The 22,082-nt window shown below is 44.0% G+C and overlaps 1 protein-coding gene across 2 annotated transcripts; it reads right to left on the reverse strand.

Moving 5' to 3' along the window:
* Nucleotides 1-6,570: 6,570 nt before the first annotated feature.
* LOC133893528 (uncharacterized) lies at nt 6,571-20,787 on the reverse strand. 2 transcript variants are annotated; one of them, XM_062334562.1, is made up of 5 exons: nt 20,471-20,787; nt 18,794-19,731; nt 18,492-18,692; nt 9,579-9,774; nt 6,571-6,950 (listed from the first exon to the last, which is right to left on the reverse strand). In XM_062334562.1, exons 2-5 carry the CDS (start codon nt 19,694-19,696, stop codon nt 6,766-6,768), a joined length of 1,485 nt encoding a protein of 494 aa, XP_062190546.1. In that variant the 5' UTR covers nt 19,697-19,731; nt 20,471-20,787; the 3' UTR covers nt 6,571-6,765. The 2 variants fall into 2 exon arrangements, with proteins under 2 accessions (XP_062190546.1, XP_062190547.1); XM_062334563.1 differs by having other exon boundaries at nt 18,794-19,723; nt 20,471-20,786.
* Nucleotides 20,788-22,082: the final 1,295 nt, after the last annotated feature.

Raw genomic sequence — 22,082 nt, forward strand, 5'->3', positions numbered from 1 at the left:
ATGCGTGGGTCCCATCGCGCAGCATTCGGCGCGCCTCGGGATAACGTCGCAGGGCTCGAGGCGTAACGTATGCCGCCCTGCTGTGTTAGGCTCGCTCTGACCGGGCGGGCACGCGGGGCTGCTCACTAGCTGCCCAGCGGGCCCTCCCCGCAGCACCCGCTGAAAAGCGGGATGATGACAACAGGACCGGACGGGGGCGCGTTTTCAACCCTCCCCATCACCTCAAGCTGCAGCCCATGATGGTTGCTTTCCATTTATGGTGCCTTGGAACTTGCGCCATCCTTTCTAGGCATGCTACCCGCCCCGACGGGTATAAAAGAGGGGCGGGCTCCCCGGAGAAGGACGACCGGACAGACCGAACGAACTATCGAAGGACAAACTTTGGACGACGATGACGGAAGAAGAACGAAGCTCTAGACTTAGACAAACATTTTTGTAACACAAGAGATTCTCAGAGAGGTATTCCCTGAGCATTTATAGCATACACACGGGAGTAGGGTATTACGCTCCGTGCGGCCTGAACCTATCTAAAATCCCCTGAGCATTTATTTCCTCCTGCATCCGATCATCCACTCCACCTACATCTCATTTACTACCATTCATTTCACATACGAGGTAGATTCAGAATCATCCCCCGGCCGAATCTCAAAGGGGGTCCCTCCGGATCCTCGCTTGTGGAGTTAACCCTCCGATAGTATTGATCTTCTTGATGTTCTTCTCTACTTGAGAGATGAGCTTGGTAACCATGGGATCAACATCTTCATCACTTGAGGTGCTTTGATCATCTTCATCATCGCTTTCCTCATCTTCATCATCATCGTCTTCGCTTGAGCTTCACTGTTGCTCTTCCCTCCTCATTTTCACTTTCATGTGCGGACAAGGAGCTTGCTTGCTTGTGAGAGCAAAGGTCTTGATGCCGGATGAGGAAGAAGCTTCAACCCCTATGTTCATAGTCATCTCATGGGCGGTGATCTTGCCGAGTACTTAGTTTGGAGTCATTTTCTTAATGTTATTGTCGTAGATGATGGAGACTGACAACGTCCTCACGAACTGCATTATGTTGTAACACCCCAAAATTTGTACCCAAAAATTTATCAAGGAAATAAATGGAATAAAGATATTACATGGGAAAAATAAAAGAAGTCAAGCAAAGAAAATAAAAAGGAAAAAGAAAACTCCGCTGGGACTCCCCCCCCCCCCCTTTCATTCTCCCTCTGCCTCGCTCGCTCTCCCGGTCTAGCGCCTCAACCCACTCCTCTCCTATCAAGCGCTCTGGCAAGGGAACGGTTGTCTCGGTATTCGTTCTCTCATTCCTAGAACCCACCCAGGGCGAGTTGGTAACTGTAAACCATTGATCTATGAATTCAAGTGAATGAAAATGTAGGGCTCTGGATTGATACAGAACTACATCATATCGAAGCACTTACTTACTACCAATTAGTTTATGCAGCCAGCAGTACTACGAGAACTACGTCCGTGCACTTGACAAAGGGGAACAAGCTGACCGGTAATTCTGAAGCTCCAAACTGGTGCTCTATATCGTTATACCACACAGTAGGCTGAGCCACCTCGGCATCGCCCTGCGTCGGCCTCACATGTCGGTGACGTCCCCTACCACGTGCTCCCCTTCCTTTTTTCCCCACGCCGTAACTAATCCAACAACCGTGTTAATCCCGCGCTAAGTTAGGGAAAAAGACCACCATGTGAGCACGTATATGGAAACTGGGACCGAGGAAAAGGAAAGAGGATCAATCACAAGGTGAAATCGAAGCTCGACACAAGGAAACCCCTCGTAGAATTCTCACAGGACCCGAACCTGACCTCGACTTTGATTCCGCATGCCCGACCTATATAAACAACCCACCCCCTGGACCCCTTCCTAAGCACCACACGAGCCTCCTCAGCGTTTCCCCTTGATTCCTAAAGCGAAAGCGCCGCCCTGAGCCCCTATGCTGAGCTCGAGCCGTCGCCAAGCTGCAGGAGACATCCCTTGCGCACGCACATGCTCAAATGAGCTCCCCGATGTCCCAAGGTGCTCCTCCACTGCTCACCATCGAAGCCCGAGCCCCGCAATGAGGTTTTTGCCAACTCCAACAAGTGTGTCGCCGTGGGAGGACTTCACCGGAGCCGTGCATCGCCGGAGTAAAGGTAGGTCGCCTCCCCATCGTTGGATCTCACAGTTGCGCCCGAGATTAGAACCCTCGTACCCTTTCACCCACATTAGATCGCAGTCATCCGATCGTCATGTGATGCCCTAGATTTAAATAAGCTTGAGCCCATTCAACATCGCCATGTAAGCCAACCACCTGTGCACTTTTGTCCGACATGGCACTATAGTCAACATATCCTTGCCTCGGTCAACAGTCATGTCAGCTTTTCTTTTTCCTTTTCTCTTTTAATTCCTTGTTGACATCATCCTTGCGCATTAAATCTATTTTCCTTTAGAAAAATAATTCATAAAATCCAATAAATAAAAAAGTAGGGTTTTATTAATAAGAAAATATTGGAAAATTCTTTAACAAAAATATGGTTTCCTTAATAAAATAAATGTTTTCAGCTTTTCTTTTTTCCTTTTTCTTTTAATTCCTTGCTGACGTCATCCTTGCGCATTAAATCTATTTTCCTTCAGAAAAATAATTCATGAAATCATATAAATCCAAAATTAGGGTTTTATTAATAAGAAAATATTGGAAAATTCTTTAACAAATATATGGTTTCCTTAATAAAATAAATTTTTTTAATATTGAATAGTGTTTTAATAAATCTAAAATAATTGTTATAATGTTTAAATATGTTTCCTTTAATGTTTTTAATTATGGAAAATATGTAAATATAGAGAAAAATGAATAAATGAGTTTCTCTTTAGTAAATAAATCTAAATAATATATTTTAATTCTTTTTAGAATTTCTTTAGTTACTAATTTTTTTTAAATTTCAAATAATTGCTATGAAATCTAGAAGTTCCAAGAAAACCCATATGCCTTCCTTTCACCCTTCCAAGCCATATCTCCACTGTTGCAACTCTGATCTAATCGTTTCCTATAATAATTCACCAAAAAAAAAATTGAATTGTTTTGTGTGTTTTTGGCTCTTTTTAGTTCTTTGGGTTTATTGTCTTGTTTTATTTTGCGATTAGACGTCAACGTCCTGAAGGAGGAGTTTGCAGGTTTCCATATCATAAGTTCGAGGACCTCACTAAGCAATAGGGTGAACATAAGTTATCCTTGATGCATTTTACTCCTAAGTTTCCAAATGTTTTTGTTCTACAAAGTTGCACGCTTATTGTTGTCGGTAGGAAATCCAAGATAGGCTTGACTTAGTATTTCTCATATCTACCTTGTCGCCTCGGTTTTGGTGGGATCAAGGGTAGAATTTCTTAGTCTTGCTTAGGAGTTGGATCAACACACTTGGTATAATAATTCTGACAATGGTTCTATAACGAGAGAAAATTATGAAAATGTTTTTAGTAACATGGAACTTTGGGTTTGGGAAAGTTTGGCATGTTGGCTGGCCTACGATGTGTTCTAGGAAAACATGGGCTTTGTCAGATAAATGGTGATTTCCTTGTATTGGATGGTGGCGGTCTTGCCTAGACCATGTTAAGGACCGATTTATGGTGCGATCGGACCGAGCTTTACAGTACAACTACAAGCCTGGTATGGGATAGGTCTGGCTAACTAATTAGTTTTCTCCCAACATATTGTAGACTAGAGGGTGGAACATGTAATAGATGGAATTTTCCTAGAATCGTATGGCGCAAGAGGGGGCTTCTGTTGTTGAGGTTATTATTCATATGGCAGTGGAACATTAGCGGGTTGACACTTGTTGGGAGGTACTTTATAAAAGCCTTGCAATGGATTCCTAGCTCACACCTTAGAAGTGCATAAGAGTTTTCCGTTGGCCAGCGGATACTTGACAAAACAGGATAACACATCTTGTGGGTAAAGTGTACAACTCTGCAGAGTGTAAAACTGATTAATTAGCCATGCTCGCGGTTATGAACAGCAAGGAATGCCACCCCATGATTAGAATACACTGGAATGGTTATATTTTGGGTTGGTGGTTGATTCATGGTTGTAGGAACCATGTTTGAGGTGGTCAGCTTCGATTAAGGTGGTTTATGTCAAGAAGGATAATTCTTGAGGTTGTCTTTATTCAGTATTTACTTTTGCTTTTATTAACTATTTTAGTTAAATATTGTCTGTATGCAAATTAGCCCTTGTAAGCTTTATTACTGTGAAAGTCTTCTTTACATCTTTTACCATAATTTACAGGTACGAGACGTACTCACACTTGCTACAACCATAATGCTCAGTCAAGGAAGATTCTGATGATTACTCTGAGGACAAAGAATTCTAAGATGGTGCTCTACATTGACTGCCTGTGGGAGATACATAATAAGAAGACTACACTAGCTACGGAGTTTTATTTGCTTTTTGACCCTTGAAAGTCCCTTCTGTAATCATGGATAATTAAGTTAAATTGTGATATTATATTTTGTTTATCATCTATGAAGTCCCTATATATTGAGATTGATTACTGACTCGATATATAGTATATGTATTGTTCTATTCTTAGATCGGTCCGATATATACTTCGTCGACTTGATGGGTACCCTGTTGTTGTTCTGTCCCGACGGAGCTACAAAAGCCCTAATGGCTTTCTCCAATTCAGGTTCTTCCGCAATTAGAAGGGTGTACAATGCTTAGGGTTAGTAATCACGACTGTTAGATGAAGATTAGTGTACAATAACAAAGTGCTTGGCTGTTTGTGGTCTCCTCGCCTCCACCTTCACTCCCGCTTCTCATCAGCAGTAGAAGGCATACTTGGACCTGGACACAGCAAGTAGGGGGCCTGTGGCACCACGGCCGGCGTTGTGGTGGGAATCATGCCTGCTGGCCTTAGCAGGCTAGGAATTTGTATGAATTTGCGATTGGTGGGCTAGATCAAAGGAACGGGAGAGAGGATCAAGATTTTTGCATGATATCTCATGAGCAAATCAAACAGTTGCATCAGAAGGGGGAAATAACAAGGACCAAAAATGAGTTACATGGGCATTTTGAGGGAATCTTTGTAAAACAAGACCAACAAAGTTTTCTCCTACCAGTGCATCAACGGTGCCTACCTGGACGCCATATTAGCTCAACGTGGCATGCCCCTTCCCTTGGTACACTGTCCACATCACCTTGCGCACCACCAAGTCAACTTTTGTGATCTGTTTGAGTATTTTGTAAGAACTACTTTACTTTACTTTACGGTGCCTACACTGTCCACCCCGCAAGTTGTTGTACCTCCGGTGTATTTTACTTAAATAACTACTTTACTTTATGAAAGCACAATTTTTTATATGTTGTTGAATAATTGGTCATCTTTTACGTTGTGTTTCTCTTAGTGGTTTGTTGAAAAATTGGTCATCTTTTATGCTATGCGTCTCTTTGTGCAAACATATGGGACATTGTATACTATGCAATCATGCATCTGGGGGCTGTTTGGTTAGGGGCTAAAGGAAGCTAAGCCAAAATTAGGCTGTGTCCTGAAAATTTGTCCTCCGTTTGATTTGAGGCTAAAATTTGGTCATGTCGAAAAATTTTAGTCAGCCAAAATTTTTCTATAGAGCTTGTAGGCAAATCTCGGATGGTCAAATCGTTCGCTAAAATTTTGGCTTGCTCTCAAACCAAATGCTATTTTAACGACCAAAATTTGACAGTCTTATTTGATCTCTGATCAAATTTTAGCTCGGCCTGTTAAGACAAAGAATCAAACAGCCCCCTCATCACCATCCAACTGCCCATGCCAGGAGCTTCCGAACTTACTTCAACATGAATTCTCACAAGTAAAACAAAGACCTGTGGATCCACTTGTGTTTTTGCACGACACCCCCTGCCCCAGCATCGATCTGATTCCGTTGGATGCATATCAATCCTCCTCCCAGCTCCGGTCAACACATCCGAATCCTCCTAGTGATCCATATTCTTACTTATTTCCATATTATTTGTTGCCATGTTCATTTTATTTTGTATGATTATGTCTTTTATTTATTTTTATTTGGGCAGATGATTATGCCTTTTTATGACGATGCAGAGCACTCTTAAAGGGGTCCGTGTAGTAGAGGCGAGACTAAATGGGTTATATAACCTGTTATCATTTGATGATTAATTCCTGACTGACAGCGCCCGAGACAATGAATAATAGGTTGACTTCGACCAGGAGATGTTCATCTTCCATGGAGCAACGGCATAAACAAAGCGCTTAAAGTGTCGAATGCCCAGGTGGCATGTTTCTGTCTGTGTGAAGGACAATAGATTCTTCCGCACAGCACTGCAATCAAGAGTGTGCTGCCTATATTAATGCATAAACCTGTTTTCAGTAGCATGGAATTAATCATCTGCCATGTCTTGCTGCAGGTGAACAAAATTGGGTTACTACTACTATATATTTTTGCATTTACATTCTTGCAATTCTTCAATAAAACTATCAGTTTCCCCCTATATACATCATCTTGTTTTCGGATTGCAGAGAATTTAGTCACTTGATTAGTCAAAAAAAAAAGTCGCTTGATATAGTTCGATGTGATCTAAGTTCCTTTGGGCTCAGGTCAGGAGTATTTCATAATGATGTCCACTTGCATGTCCACAGACTATCTGGCATTTCGTTAGTTCATACCCAATGTTGCCCGTCAAACGGCAAAAGAATTTCGTGGATATATACAACCTGGCACAATCGAAAAACTCAAAGCAACTATGTACAATTCAGCTTCACATTGAGCTAACACACCAGCCCTGAGTAAAGATCATCCAACGCTGTGTACAGAAACTTAGCAGCATTTGGTCTTTCCACATTCCCCATAAGAATGTCGCAGGTCGTTAGATACGGGTCACCGTAAAACCGCAGATTAGCATCCATCCGTGTGGTAACTATGTTCCCTTCTAATGAAACACCAATGAATGCACCTGTGAAGTAAAAAAAAAACATCGTGAGGATTAATTGTGGGTGTGTTTGGTTATCCGCATGGCTTTTCATAGAACTACAAGACGAGTAAAAGTAGGCTGAGCGGATGCAATGATTTCGAAAAGAAGAGTGTGCGGTTGTCTGCATGAGCGAATGTAATGACCCTACACTTGTGGATGCAATGACCATGTGAAGGTGTTTGGTTATATACATGCGCGGATGCAATAGTTCTGCACTTGAGACTAACGGATGAACCCGTTAAAGCATTGTAGCAGATGCAATACATCTACCGAGCCAAGCTCCAAAGATAAGCTCGATTCGGACGTATCCATCGAGCCAGACCCAACTGAATAATTGCATCCGTAGATGTAGGAAGGAACAATCAAACGACCTTCTGTGCGGGAATATACACACGGGCAAAACCAAGATACCCCTCATGCGCCTGTAGCCACAGAACCATGCAAAAGCATGATGGAATATTACGGACATGAACACCCATACAAATGTTCTTGATGGCTAATATTCAATCCAAAATTTGGGATATTAAGTCAAACAATATCCAAGTTAGCACTAACTCTTGGAAAGATGCTAATATTAACAATAACAACTTGTATTCAATGGTATCCCATATGAGCAATATATAGAATACACAAAGGAGTAGAGGATAATGACTCTATATTCCTAATACCCCTCAAATACAAGACATACGAAATAGCGTTGCATTTGAAAGAGATGACACTAAGTAATAAACTTAGACAAAATAAAACTAATACATCTAAAAACTGTTTCTTCAAAACCGTCGTAGAGTAGAGTCTTGTATTCATATCGAATCAAGCCGAAGAAATGCAAAACGAAGCACAGGAGTAGAATCGTGATGATGACAACAAATAAATGCCTTTGGTCGAGAATCGCAATAAAGCGACAACAAGTAGCAAGATAACATATGTAAGTTATCACAAAAGCTACGGGAAGACCAAGATGACAAAAGAATGCCCTAAATGAAAAGTAGCAATAGATGACAAATAAAGTCGCCACAAAAGCTAAAAAAGATCTAGATAGCGTGGTTGCATAAAAAACAACAGGGAAAGAAAGAGCCTAATTGATGAAGGAATATGTGAACTCGCATGACATAGACGAACTCAAAGAGAGACTAAGACTTAGATATGAACTCAATGGAATTTAATGAAACTAAACTCAAAAGAAGCTATCAACATAGGTAAAAGCTAGCAAGCAAGATGCAACACAACCAATCAAACAAGAGAGCAAAGCAGAGTAGCAACAAGCTTGCCCATAAGGTAGCAGCGCTACTATGTTACTAGAGAAACAGAGAGCATGGCAGAGAAGAGCTTCTATCTGCGAAGGCAGAGCAGATGGTGGGTTGTGAGAGCGGCAACCTCTGGCGTCGCGATCTGACTGAGAAGACACCACGATGGCGTAGTCTGACAAAGAGAACCGAATCCGTTCGGCTGTGCAGAAGCGGATGACGAGGCGACTATGTGGAAGCCAACGATGACAGCTGTGCGGAAGCGGGCAATAAGATGCCACCGGTGACGAAGACGAGCCACCAACGTTGAAGATCCAATGGTGGCGGTGATGAAGATGAATGACCTTGCATCACGTCTCTAAGCCCCATCAATGCGGATCCAAGTGGAGATGAGCATGAGCGCCATTGCAGACCTAAGCAGCGGTGGCATGATTTGGCAGAGAGTGTCACGGTCCAGGAGACAGAGGACCATTGACACGCACGACAGGGAAGCACGCTTGGCGGTGGTGGTCGGCTGCAAGCGAGACAGTGGCCGAGGACAAGGAAGCGGCGACCGAGGATATCAAGATGGCGACAAAGAGGTGAGCCCATAGCGACGAAGAAGACATGCAGATCCAACAGCGGCGGCAGCAAGATCTGGGCAAGACGCCAGCGGGGAGCAGCGCACGGCAATGGGACGATGCAATCAGGGCAGCACGGTGGATAGGCTCTTGCATGCCGGGCAGGCGATCATGGAGGACCTTGGGCGGGCGACGCTCGGAGGTGGGCCAAGCAGACGGGACAGCTAGGAGTGGAGCCAAGCAACGACAGAGGCGCACGTAGATCCGACTAGGGCCGACCCAAGCAATCGGGACCGATCAGATCGGCAGAAAGTCGATAGGCTGCAGGAAGTATGCGTGAAAGTTGCAACACGCAAGGGAAAAAAAACCCTAACTCTAATTTTAGCTCTATATACCATATTATGAATAACAATTTATATTTAATAGTAGCCTCGTAAGGCAATATATAGAGTACAATTTATATTTAATAGTAGCCTCTGAAGGCAAGATAGTACCGGATAAAGACTCTAATAACCTATACGTAAGGGATAAGAACTCTATTTCCTAACTGTCAACAGATCAATAGTCCCCAAAATCTAGACAACTGAACACTCAATTTAATTTTGCAATAAACATTTAAACTTCTGAATTGGCTAAACTTAAGATAAATACTGAATTCAGATAAAAAGAAACCAAACTTTGTAGGCTATGTTTTCGGTCTAAAGATAAATTTTCTGGTCATTGCAAACTTGAAGTTTCAAGGATGAGAAGGCTAAACCATTGGCAATGACGAGGCTAAAGATCTCACTGTAAGACAAAATCGTTACCTTTGCTGCAGCTATATGTATAACAAACTCCTGATCCTTTATCACCAGCTCTCAGGTCTGCTTCTAATACTCTGCCAACAGGTCCTGCTGCAACACTTACACCTGCCCCAAGTGAAAAATGCATTCGGCTGCAGAAAGTTTGGACAGCTTCTGAACCATGGAGCACTATGATGAAATCCATTAGCTCACCACCAACCTGTGTGTGCAAACGCAAGTATGTAACATGCAACCAGAAATTATCGGCGAACTCCAGGACTACTATGACCTAAAACATAAATTATTTTTGGACAATAACAATTAACACAAACATGTATTGCCTTAAAACTCCTTACGCTGGCCAACTAAGAGATCACAGTTGTACCATTTTCTACAACAAGCAAAATGTTTCAAGATGATGTTTCTCTTTAATAAACTAAAACTTGCAGAGCCCCAGGCAACAAAATAAGTAGCCATTTCTAAATTAGCCTGAAAAAACTGGCAGCATGTTCAATCTTTCACTTAAGTCCCATCTATTCACCACTTTCATCAAATTTTTTAAGGGCGTAGTAAGATCAGATATAGTGAAGTTAAGAAACATCGTATCATTGGTGTAACCACGTCAGAAAGCAAAAGAGCGAGGAATCAATGTATGCACAATTCCTGTGATCACAATTCTTCATTCTACAAGAGCTCCATGATATTGCCCTGACAAATGACATGAACCACAGACCCACTGCAAGATATAATCATTATGATTCAAAGAACACACAAAACTACTGTGTTTTTTAATAATGAAAACACAAATCCTGTAAAATCTAACACAATAAGCGCTATGATAAGCAAATAATAAGTGATGTGTGTAGTTCCTAAGAAAACACCACACGGCATGCAATAGAAATAAATAAATGACGATGCATTTGCAGCCTAACACTAAAAGGTGGTGGGTGATCTATGTCTTAGGGCTATAAATCCTACCTGCGTGCGTGTGATAAACTCAAGAACACCAGAGGTTATCCGGGTTCAGACCTCTTTGAGGATAATAGCCCTACATCCTGTGTATTTTTTGATATAGATCTGAATGAACTGGTTACACTTGCCCTGTTCTCCGTGTCTCCCTCCCTTTATATATCCGAGGGAGATTGGACTTACATAGGGACTCAAACTAGACTCAGGCTTAGCTAATCCTTCTAACATAGGCCCATCATTACAACGAGTGGCCTCATTCCACTTGCCCTGTCGATCTGCAGGGTCTGTCCCATCGTTCCCACGCTCGCGCCATCCTGTCACATGGTCTGCCAGGTCCCGTCCCCACACACCTGCAAAACCTACTGACACATATTGTCAGGTCGTCCCATAGTATTTAATGCTACAAGACGTGACATGGAAAGCCTATGGCGGCCACGCCTAGATCCTCCTGGAAGAACGACCTCAGCAAGAGAAAACATTTAAGTTGAAAAATATGTAATGAAATTAGACTGATTAGGCTCATACCTGCCTCCGATCAGAGAAAACTGGTCGCGAGGTTCCTATATGATATCTGGGGACTGATCGGAGAAACTAGTTGCGTGGTTGCTGGCTGAACGCGCCGAGGGGCCATTCTCCTGCGCAATCATGACATGTGGAAAAGACTGATATTTTATCGCCGTTGGTCCCCCTGCCAGGGGACCCTATTATTCTTTACACCGACAGTAGCCTCCAAGCTCCCGCGTAGATACGGTAGATGTAGTAGTTTGTTATGTGGTCGTGGTCGGACCCATTCGTACCATTTGGGCCCCAGGTGAACATGAGTTCGCCCAGGGCGTGGTTGGCGACATGGTCCACTTTCGTTGTTGGCTCAGAAAACCATATCCAAAGGAGAGATTAAACGTTCAGAGAGAGAAAATCCTAGGAGAGAGAAAAAAGGAAGACGTGTGCATGAGAGAGGATCGTGGGAGAGATAACCTTTAATTGCCGCTGGACCCGAGAGGATTTTGGTTCCCCATGCAACCTCTCGAATTCCGAAACGACTGGGCTCGCGACGGTTAGGATATCGCGCTAGCCCTATAAATTGGACAGCCAAAGGTTCCCCACGAAACTTTTCACCATCTGACCAGACCCTAGAGCCTAACGCCCATCGCCTTCTTCTCCATCAGAGCTTTCCTAAAAGCCCTCCCCCAGAAATCCCATAGCGTCGCGCACTGGCAACGAGCCAGACTTTCCCAAGTCGAAGTTCACCGAGGCGAGGCTAAAAGTGATGTATGAGAGTCGTTTTCTCCCTCACCGCCTTTCTTCTGGGTACTGTGCTAGGGAGGACACGTCTGCTCCCCACGAGGGGGAGATCATGATGTTTGCCTCCTTCCTAGCCGGACTCGTGCCATCCTTCTCCGAGTTCTTCACTATTGTCGTTTCCTTCTATGACGTCCATCACCTCCATATCAACCCTAACTCCATTATCATGCTGAGCGTTTTTGCTTATATGTGCGAGAACTTTTTCAGGGTCGAGCCGTGCCTCGATCTCTTCAGGTACTTCTACACGGCCAGACCGTTGGCCAGGCCAGCCACCAAGAGCTACGGGTTTCGTCTCCGTGACAGCCTTGCCGGCTCATACCTCAAGATGGGCTTTAAGTCCTCGTGGTCGGGCTAGAGGGAGGACTGGTTCTATCTCAAGACCGAGAACGCCATGGATAATTTCCGCGTGCCGCGCGGACCGACTCAATACAACGAGGACTGGGGAAGCACCCGCACGTCCACCACGGAGCTGTTGGTCCTCGCGGCTCGGGTTAAGAACCTCGTGAACGCCAAGTTGACGAGAGCGGACGTCGTCGTGATTTCATCAAGCGCCGATTGTGCCCTCTGCGGAGGAGAGAGCACCCAACCTATTTGTACACCAGGACTGATGACATCACTCGGGAAAGCTTCACAGGTAACATCGCATCCCTTTTCATGGTGTCTACTTGTTGATCGTATGGTATCTTACGTATTCCCTTATCTCAGAGTTGGTTGACGATGTCGTCGACCAGCGCGTCAAACTCCTAATGGCGACCGCTGCGAGGAAGAACGGACATCCGTGAGACGCTTTTCCGCTGTGCGATTTGTTGCCTTCAGAGAGGGCCCGCCGCATGGTATGCTTGGCTTTTTCTTAGACTTTTTGATCGCCGATCTTCCCATGTGTTGAGGTTCCATAATTCGTGTTACAATACGATCTTCCACTAGTCGACGTATTGCGTCCGATGACTGCCGAGACCACGGTCGCAGAAGTCAACACAGCTGGTCGCGAAGCTAGCCAAACTGCCCAGAGCCAGACGGAGGCTACAGGTGGCAGTCTTGAGAGTGGCGCCGGCCAACAGGGGGCTAACCCGCGTTGCTCTGACCAGCCTCACTCCGACTACTCCCGCCCTGACCAACTCGACCCCGACCAGGTGCCCACCGACCAAACATCCCTCGACCAGACCCCTTCTGCCCAAACCGAGAGCGGTCAGGCCGTTGTTGACCGAGCGTCTGCGCTTAGGGGGAAAAGACTGGCGGAGGACTCGTCTGTCCTAGATGCGTCCAAGCGCATCCGTGGGTCGCCCGCAGACCTGTCCTCCTCTAATAGACAGTCCAGCGGCTTCGCGAGGACCAGGCTCATGCTCACGTCTCAGCGTCTGCGGTGAGTTCTCTGGTTGGTGTAGGATACATTGAGTTCGTATTTTGCACGCATAGAAGTATTTATTGTTCGCGGGTGTTTATTTTTTCTACACGTTACGTAGGCATCAAAGTGCTAACTCTTCGCATGAACGCCAAAATCCCTACATGCGTGCATCGTATTCACCCATCGTTTGCATTTCGAGGCGTTTATTTTTCGCGCGTTCACGTTACATTTGCATCGAAACATGTATTTTTCGCATGAATGCCGAAGTATTCACCTTCGGTGCGTTTGCATAGCATAAACGAGTCAAAGTACTTGTTTTTACCCTCTACGAGTATATGCAGGTTTTTATGCTCCGCTTGAGAGCTGTTTCTCCCTCCCATACAGATATTTACCCTTCGCACGATATAGCTCATTATTATATGCCAAAGTATTTACTCTTCGTACACTCACATCACATGCGCTCGTATTGCATGCGTGCCAAAGCATTTACTCCTTTGAATATGTATGCTAATCCTTCGCTCGAGGGACTTCATTCCTTGCTTGCAGGTTTACTCCTCAAATTGCAGGTTTTTACTCTTTGATTAAGATAATATATTCGGAATGCTCAGAGCAATTTCTCTTCATGCACTCGTATAGTACATGCACCGAAAATTGAATTTTTTTCACATGTTTGCACTCACTTGCATTGTTTATGCACCGAACTACTCACCCTTCGCTCGTGAGTTGAAGGAGTCTCCTTTTAGCAGGATTTATCCCTCTTCATGAGTATTTCAATTATTCACGGTTTCTAACCCTTCGTCCAAGAGACTATCTTATTACATTCATTTGTCTAACTCTTCGCTTGAAGGATCTTATTCCTCAATTACAGGTTCTTACCCTTTGTGTAGGTAGCAAATGCATAAAAGAGTTTGCTTTTGCCCTTCGAACCACATGCAAGCTCTAACCGCTTGCAGGTTTCAACCCTTCGCATACAATGATTCACTCTTGTATGCCGGAGCACTTTCAGTAATCTTAATCGCTCTTATATGCATCGTGCAATTTCATTCTTCGCTTGTTGCCAAAGAGGCTATCTTTGTGTGCTCATTTTCCGTTCACGCCAAAACTCTTTCTTGCTAACATGCAGGTTTTATCCCTCTTTGTGAGTTTTTTCACTATCACATATTAACCCTTCGCTTGAAGGACATTGTGTCTTGAATGCACGTTTTGACACTTCGGCTAGGGTTTCTACCCTTCGTTCAAGGTAGCGAATTTTTTATGCCAAAGGCAATTATCCTTCGCCTTCAATCATTATATGCATTTTCATTACAAACGCACCTTACTTTATCCTTCGCCCATATGCCAAAGATCTCTCTCATGATTACAGTTCGCTCGTGCCGAAGCGTTGTTCACATGAATGATCTCTCTTGAGTTCCGAAGCGTCTTGTTTCTATATATGCGATGCGTCCTTGTGCCGAAGTATTTAACTTCATCGTTCTTGCTTACGAGTTTGAGCGATTTACCCTTCGTATGAAAAGCGAAGTGTTCTATTTTGTGTAGGATCGATCGCATTAAAGCGTTCACCCTTCGCTTATTTGCCGAAGTGTTAATCTTCACGTGCACCCGAAGCTTAGCACATGTTTATTGGTTACATGTTGATGACATTATGCTTGTTGTGCACTTTGTCATGACTCATCAGAGTGTGCTTTTAAACGTATACATGCCGAAGCGCTTAATTTTTCACATACGTCCGTTGCATTACCGCACGAAGTATCTATTCTTCACATAAATGATGAAGCATTACCTTCTGTGTATTTAATACATAAATGCATCGAAGCATTTGTTTTTCACATATGCAGGTTCTTACCCTTTGCTCGGGGGAATATTCATTCCCCGTACACAAGTTATAACCTTCGCTTGTAAAGCATAACACGAATCACTTGCAGGAATCCATGCTCTTCGCAGGATGAAGGTGACAATCATTTGCTGATAATCCTTCGCTTCTATCTATACTGTTATGTTGAAACACTGATTGCACAGTGCACAAGATGAGGGATAACACTTGCCTTAGCAAAAAATTGTAAGACGAAGTGACAGTTGAGCTCAATAAGAGGCAACGCACCTTCACGGCAATGAAAAGATGAAGCGTCAATCGACCTTAAATTGAAGCTTCGCCTTCGCAAAAATTGTAAGACGAAGTAAAGGTTGACCTCAATAAGAGGCAACGCACCTTCGTGGCAATGAAAAGACGAAGCGTCAATCGACCTCAAAATTGAGGCATCACCTTCGCAAAAACTGTAAGACGAAGTGAAGGTTGACCTCAATAAGAGGTAATGCGCCTTCGTGGTAATGAAAAGACGAAGCGTCGATCAACCCCAAAACTGAGGCATCGCCTCCGCAAAAATTGTAAGACGAAGTGGCGGTTGACCTCAATAAGAGGCAACGCGCCTTCGTGGCATTGAAAAATTGTAAGATGAAATGCATGTTCTTACCCTTCGCTCGAGGGAATATTTATTCCTCATACACAAGTTTCAACATTTGCATGAGAAAGCTCTTATTGCTCTTATACATAAACTTTTAATCTTCGCGGGATGGGGCTTATCCCTCACACCGAAGGTTTTATCCTTCGTTGCTACATTTATCATTATGCCGCAGCGTTTACTCTTCGATTGTACTTTTCGTGCATCTATTTAACACATGCACAAAAAGCCGAAGTGCTGCTTAACCTTAAACAAAGGCAGCGTACCTCTCGACTTGAAACAAAAGACGGGAGTTAAGAGTGCATGTCCTCGCACCGAAGGTAAAAGAGACCTTCGGGAACAAAAAACCGAAGTGTTGCATGACCTTAAACGAAGGCAGCACACCTCAACTTAAAACAAAAGACGAGAGCTAAGAGTGCCTGCCCCTGCACCGAAGGCAAAAGAGACATTTGGGAACAAAAAACCGAAGTGCTGCTTGACCTTCAACAAAGGCAGCACTCCTCAACTTAAACAAAAGACGGAGGCTAAGAGTGCCTGCCCCCGCACCGAAAGCAAAAGAGACATTCCGGGAACAAAAAGCCGAAGTTCTATTTGACCTTAAACAAAGGCAGCACACCTCTCGACTTAAAACAAAAATGGGGGCTAAGAGTGCCTACCCCCGTACCGAAGGCAAAAGAGGCCTTCGGATTACATCAATGCATTTAAGTATTTATTCTTCATGTCCACATACCAAACATATATCGATTATAATGTGTATTTCATCTCTAGAAAGGGGTGCGAAGCATCTATTGTCCTACATGACAGGAAGTCGAAGTGCGGCGGGTCCTTAGGTAAAGATAGCGCACCAATCGACTTAAAAGGTTGGCGAAGGCCCAACAAAGAGGACCGAGATACCGCTCAGCTTCAAGTAAAGGCAATGCTCCACTCAGACCTCAGACAACAAGTCTTGAAGACACGACCATTTGCGTTTCGAGAAGCCAAAGATCCTTTCGTACACGGTGCATTGCCGACCACCTTCGTCGACAATGGCTACTACTTCGGTCATGTTGGCACTTTCGATATCGACTCATCGTCATCTTCAGCATCGACATCGACTCAGAGTGAGTCGCCCTCACCTTCGGCTTCAACAACGTCGATGAGACTCCGGATGGAGTCTTCGATGGCTTCACCCCCGTCTACTTCGACTAGAGGGGCCTTCGGCCACGTCCACTTTGGCCATGTAGACGACTTCGCCTTCGTCAACTTCGACTACATCGACCAGAGGGGCTTCAGCCACGATGACTTCGCCTTCGTCAACTCCGACTACGTCGACCAGAGGGGCTTCAGCCGCGACTACTTCGCTTCGACCGCGACGACTTCGCCTCCGTCGACTCCGACTACATCGACCAGAGGGGCTTCAGCCGCGATGACTTCACCTCCGTCGACTCCGACTACGTCGACCAGAGGGGCTTCGGCCACGACGACTTTGCCTCCGTCGACTAGGCGATGACTACGGCCGCGACGCCTTTGATTTGTCAACTTGGACATCGAACAGAGGGCCTTCAACACACGACTTCGTCTTTGGCGGCTATGACATCGATAGAGGGTCATCGTCCATGACTACTTCACCTCCGTCGACTCTGACATCGTCAGAGGCTTCATCTTTGTTGACCATGGCATCGACCAGAGGGGCTTCACTCATGATAACTTCACCCAAGCCGACTTAGACTACGTTAACTACACGGCATCTTTCACCACTCACGAACACAGGGGCTATGGGGGGCACCCAGAATGTCCCGTCCTGGGTCGCAAGAGTTTGGCCGGTGCACGTAAGCGGAGATGCAAGGAAACCATGGACTTTGGCGGGTCGTGACAATAGTCATCAAACTTGGCTACCTACGTTGAAGCTGCTTTAGTCGAAGCCTCAGCAGCAACTTTCGCCGAGCACTCACTTCATCAAAGACCCCTTCGCCAGAACCCCCTTCGCCGACCAGGACGAAGAAGAACCTTCGACTTCTACTGCAGAGGAGCACCTCTTGAAGCTGTAGCAGCAACCTTTGCCGAGCAAGACGAAGCGTAGTTATGAGTGTTAGCTCTAGCAACCATGTAAGGAACATGCGCATGTACGCGCTCTTTTCTTCATGCCCTTTTTTCCCACTGGGTTTTGAGATGGAGTTTTTAGCGAGGCGTACATGTCAGCAATAAACCTGAATCTTTTCCTAGTAATAGTTGTTCATCCTACTGTCCCATGAGAGCTTGCAGCTGAGGGGCAACTGTTGGGGAAAGACCCAGGCCTACAAAGGAGCACATGTAGCAAAGCAGCCCATGTAAAAGCCCAAAGACCTCTTTGTAATATTTGTACCCCACCAAGGGGTGGAGAGGAAGTATCACCTCCCTCTCACCTATATAAAGGACCCAAGGGGTCAAGAGGGTAGGGGTTGATTCCTCCCACCTCCACTCTCTCTCTCTCTTTGCCTGGAATAAACCCCTCCGGCACTATAGCTGGAAATAGTTCCAACAGTATGCACAATTCTTGTGATCACAATTCTTCATTCTACAAGAGCTCCATGATATTGCCCTGACAAATGATATGAGCCACAAACCCACATAAAGATATAGTCCTTATGATTCAAAGAACACACAAAACTACTGTGTTTTTGAATAATGAAAACAGAAATCCTGTAAAATCTAACACACTGAGCCCTATGATAAGCAAATAATAAGTGATGTGTGTAGTTCCTAAGAAAACACCACATGGCATGCAATAGAAATAAATAAATGACGATGCATTTGCAGCCTAACACTAAAAGGCGGTGCCATTTATGATTTATCTACTGACGAATTAGCAGTTGATCACACAAAAGAACAATTTAGCAAAAAATTTACTACCTGTGCTCCCCATCCAAAGCCAACTGAAAGTATAGCGGATGGTGCAGACCATGACCCATCAGATCTTCGAGCAACTACTAAGCCAGTTCCAAGTTTGTAAGTAAGAAGAGCACCAGCTTTTACAACTGTCAAGATGGCAAGCCCACTAGCTCCACTAAGAACTGCGTGAGGAATAGACTTCTCAGGGTTTATTCTTGCAACCTGCATTAAGATTTTTTTTAAAATCAAATTCAGATTCTAGCTATTTCTAGGGAGTAACAAGTAAATACAGAATACAAAATAAAGAAACTGAATTCAGTAACCTGGCTATAGCTCCTGATGGAATTTGCTGCCTTATATATCTCATGCTCCATTGTTAATCCAATAGGCAAATTTAACCATCCTCTCGCACAAGTCCAATCCATAACATCATGCTTTGCAGTTTGTGTGGCATTGCTGACAGAATTAATCAGTAAGTTCTGCAATGGATCAAGCCTATCGTAACATGCATCACAAACTCTTTGTGGATTCCGCTCACGAAACTTGACAGGCAATAGACATCGTCCTTTTGAGCATGCTCTACAAAATATTCCTCCGCAGAATCGACAATGATGCCTTCCACAGGTAACAGCAGAGAAAGGAGAAGCACACTGCATGCACGAGCTAGCATAACTGTCAGGAAGCCATTCTGGTGGTTCTGCTTCCAACACAGCCCTATAAATGTTGTAATTTAAGGCTTCTTCATCAAGCACTGGAGGAGCACTTGGCATATAGACTGAGGAATGCAAGAATGTATCTCCATCATCACTTGACCCCAAGAATGAGACACTAGCCTTAGAGTCCTTTGGATGTTGAACTTCAGCACTTTTGCAACTACGACCAATGATTGCAATTATACCACCAAGAATGTTCTTAATATTTACGGGCTTTTGTGCCTTCACTGGTGTGGAGCCCCAACACTCATCAGGGCATTCATATCCATCAAGAAAATCAGCTTCCCCATCAAACGCCTTTTGCCCGCTCCATTTTGGCTCAAATGAGTTAATGATGTTTCCAGCTGTTCCCAAAGCCCCTTCTATATGCTGAGGCAACGACTTTGGATCAAATGAGTTAATTGCATTCCCAATTGTTTCCATAACTTTTGATTGAATCTCATCGTTCAGGCTGTTTATCAATCCTGGTGCAGGCAATGGATGATAGGAGATAACCTCTCTATATTTTTCCATGGTAGCAGATTACGAGCACATGACTTCCTGAAAGACTAAAACCAGCAGTGAGAACATGCTTAACATGCCTACCAGGCGCGAAAACATCTGCATAGACAATGCATAAGAGCTGATAAAGAAAACATCTGCATATTCCCATTGCTACATTCAGGTCCAGGTTGACCATAAGGATACAAAATTGTAAATTGTCACACTCTAGAATTTAAGGGCTAGGAGAGCCAGAAAGGGTGGAGGTTGTATGACTGCTCCCTGATTTCTGCACAACATACATGGATGAAAAAATTCCACAGAAGTCATAAAGGTCCAGAGAGCCCTGAAAGAGCAAAGCATGTATGGTTGTTCTCATCTAAAAACAATACGTCCCTAGTATTTTTTTTGCGCCAGAAGCCCAGATCCAGCTTCGATTGCACAGAAGACGTGCAATTTGTCACCTAATTTCAGGTGCAGACTTACCGTGGCCATGGGGGTTCAGTTGATGCCCCAAAATTTATACAAAATAAACTGCGCCATGTGGCGTTCCACGTCCTATTGGGTGAACTGAGATTGATCTTGCGCTCTGAATAAGAAGAACCTAATATAAAAATAAATGGATGGTTTCGGCTAACTGATGTACGAGTAGCACGCAGCGAACACATCCCAAGGATCCAAACTAACTGAATCGGCGGAAAGAAATATTTGGATTTGGCTGCTAGCGGCGCAGCAAGGAAAGAGAAGGTCCCACGGAACAAAACGAAATCCAAGAAAATTCCACCCAAGCAAGCCAGGGTTACTTACGAGCACAAGAGGAAGGCAACCAGTCCAAGTCTCCCCACCCCACGCCGGTCCAGTACAAGCAGAGGCGCGAGGAGGAGCGACGCCTCTCGACGAGAGAAGACTCCGGCGGATGGAGGCCTGGATCGTTGCGTCCCGTCGCTGGCGTCGAGGTCGTCACCTTCGGGGAATCGGGGCACGAGCACCACGGAGTCGGGGAGGAACAGGATAGAAGGAAGAAAACGCGACACGGCGACAGGGGGGGAGGAAGATGGGGATGGACGGCGACGAGACGGCGTAGCAGCGTAGCGGACACGATGAAGGAACTTGGTTTCTTGCCCGGCTTGTTTTTCTTGAGCTTTTTTTATTTTTATATTTTTTAACATAAAAATTTATTTAAATATATTCCAGATGAAAAAATTTACGAAAATAGACGTCTACCGCCCTCTTATAAGACGGTTAAACCCTTACCGCCCCCTCAAAAAGCGGTAAGCAGTCGGCCCGCAGCTTACCGCCTCTCATATAGGCCTTACAGCCCTCTGAAGGGGCGGTGCATAAACAGTTGCTAAAAAATTCTAAAACTTTTTGTACGTGTTCCATAATACATGTGCAACCCATTTTAATTGAATTTACCTAAAAATCATGTGTAGAATTTAAACTAAAATTCTCCAAAAAAATCTACTTTTATAACTTCTAACAATTGTTACTGCCTAAAATAAATTTTTAAAAATATGATAAAATTCACTAATATTCTTCTTATGTGATATGATAATTTCTAAAATTTTCAGCACTAGGTTTATATATGTTTGAATTCCAATTAAGTTAAAAGAAGAATATCATATGAAATTATAAAAATACATATAAATGGTGAATTACAAAGGAACTCACTTTTTTACCACATAATATAGGGCTGAAAATAATTTTAAAAATTATCACATCACATAAGAAGAATATTAGTGAATTTTACCAAATTTTTAGAAATTTATTTGAGGCACTAACAATTGTTAGAAGTTATAAAAGTAGATTTTTTTTGGAGAATTTTAGTTTAAATTCTACATATGATTTTTAGGTAAATTCAATTAAAATGGGTTGCACATAGATTATGGAACACGTACAAAAAGTTTTAGGATTTTTATAGCAATAGAATATCACTATTTTGAACAGATAAGGTAAGAGAGAAATTTAAATTCTTACAGCCCCTTCAGAGGGCTATAAGGCCTACCCGCCCTATGAGAGGTTGGTAAGCTGCGGGCCGACTGTTTACCGTCCTCTCAGTGGGCGGTAAGGGTCTAACCGCTCTATGAAAGGGTGGTAGGCGTCTATTTTTGTAAATCTTTTCATCCGGGATACATTTAAATAAATTTTTATGTTAAAAAATATAAAAATAAAAAAACTCATTTTTCTTACCCGACGTCTGTTGATTTCCTTGGGCCCGGCCCGGCCAACGAGGCCCGAGCTACGTTGCCGCTGTGGGCTTTCCGAACGTTTCTTTCATAGCTGGAATAGCACGCCAATTTTGGGTTCTCATCTTAGGGCCTATTTATTTTTTATTATGATTATGAATAAACGTAGAGCCACTGGCCAGAATTCGGAGTATATAAGATAACCTAGAGACTCCAGAGTTAGTACTTAGATT

Source organism: Phragmites australis, chromosome 15, assembly GCF_958298935.1.
Source record: "Phragmites australis chromosome 15, lpPhrAust1.1, whole genome shotgun sequence".
NCBI classification, from domain to species: Eukaryota; Viridiplantae; Streptophyta; class Magnoliopsida; order Poales; family Poaceae; genus Phragmites; species Phragmites australis.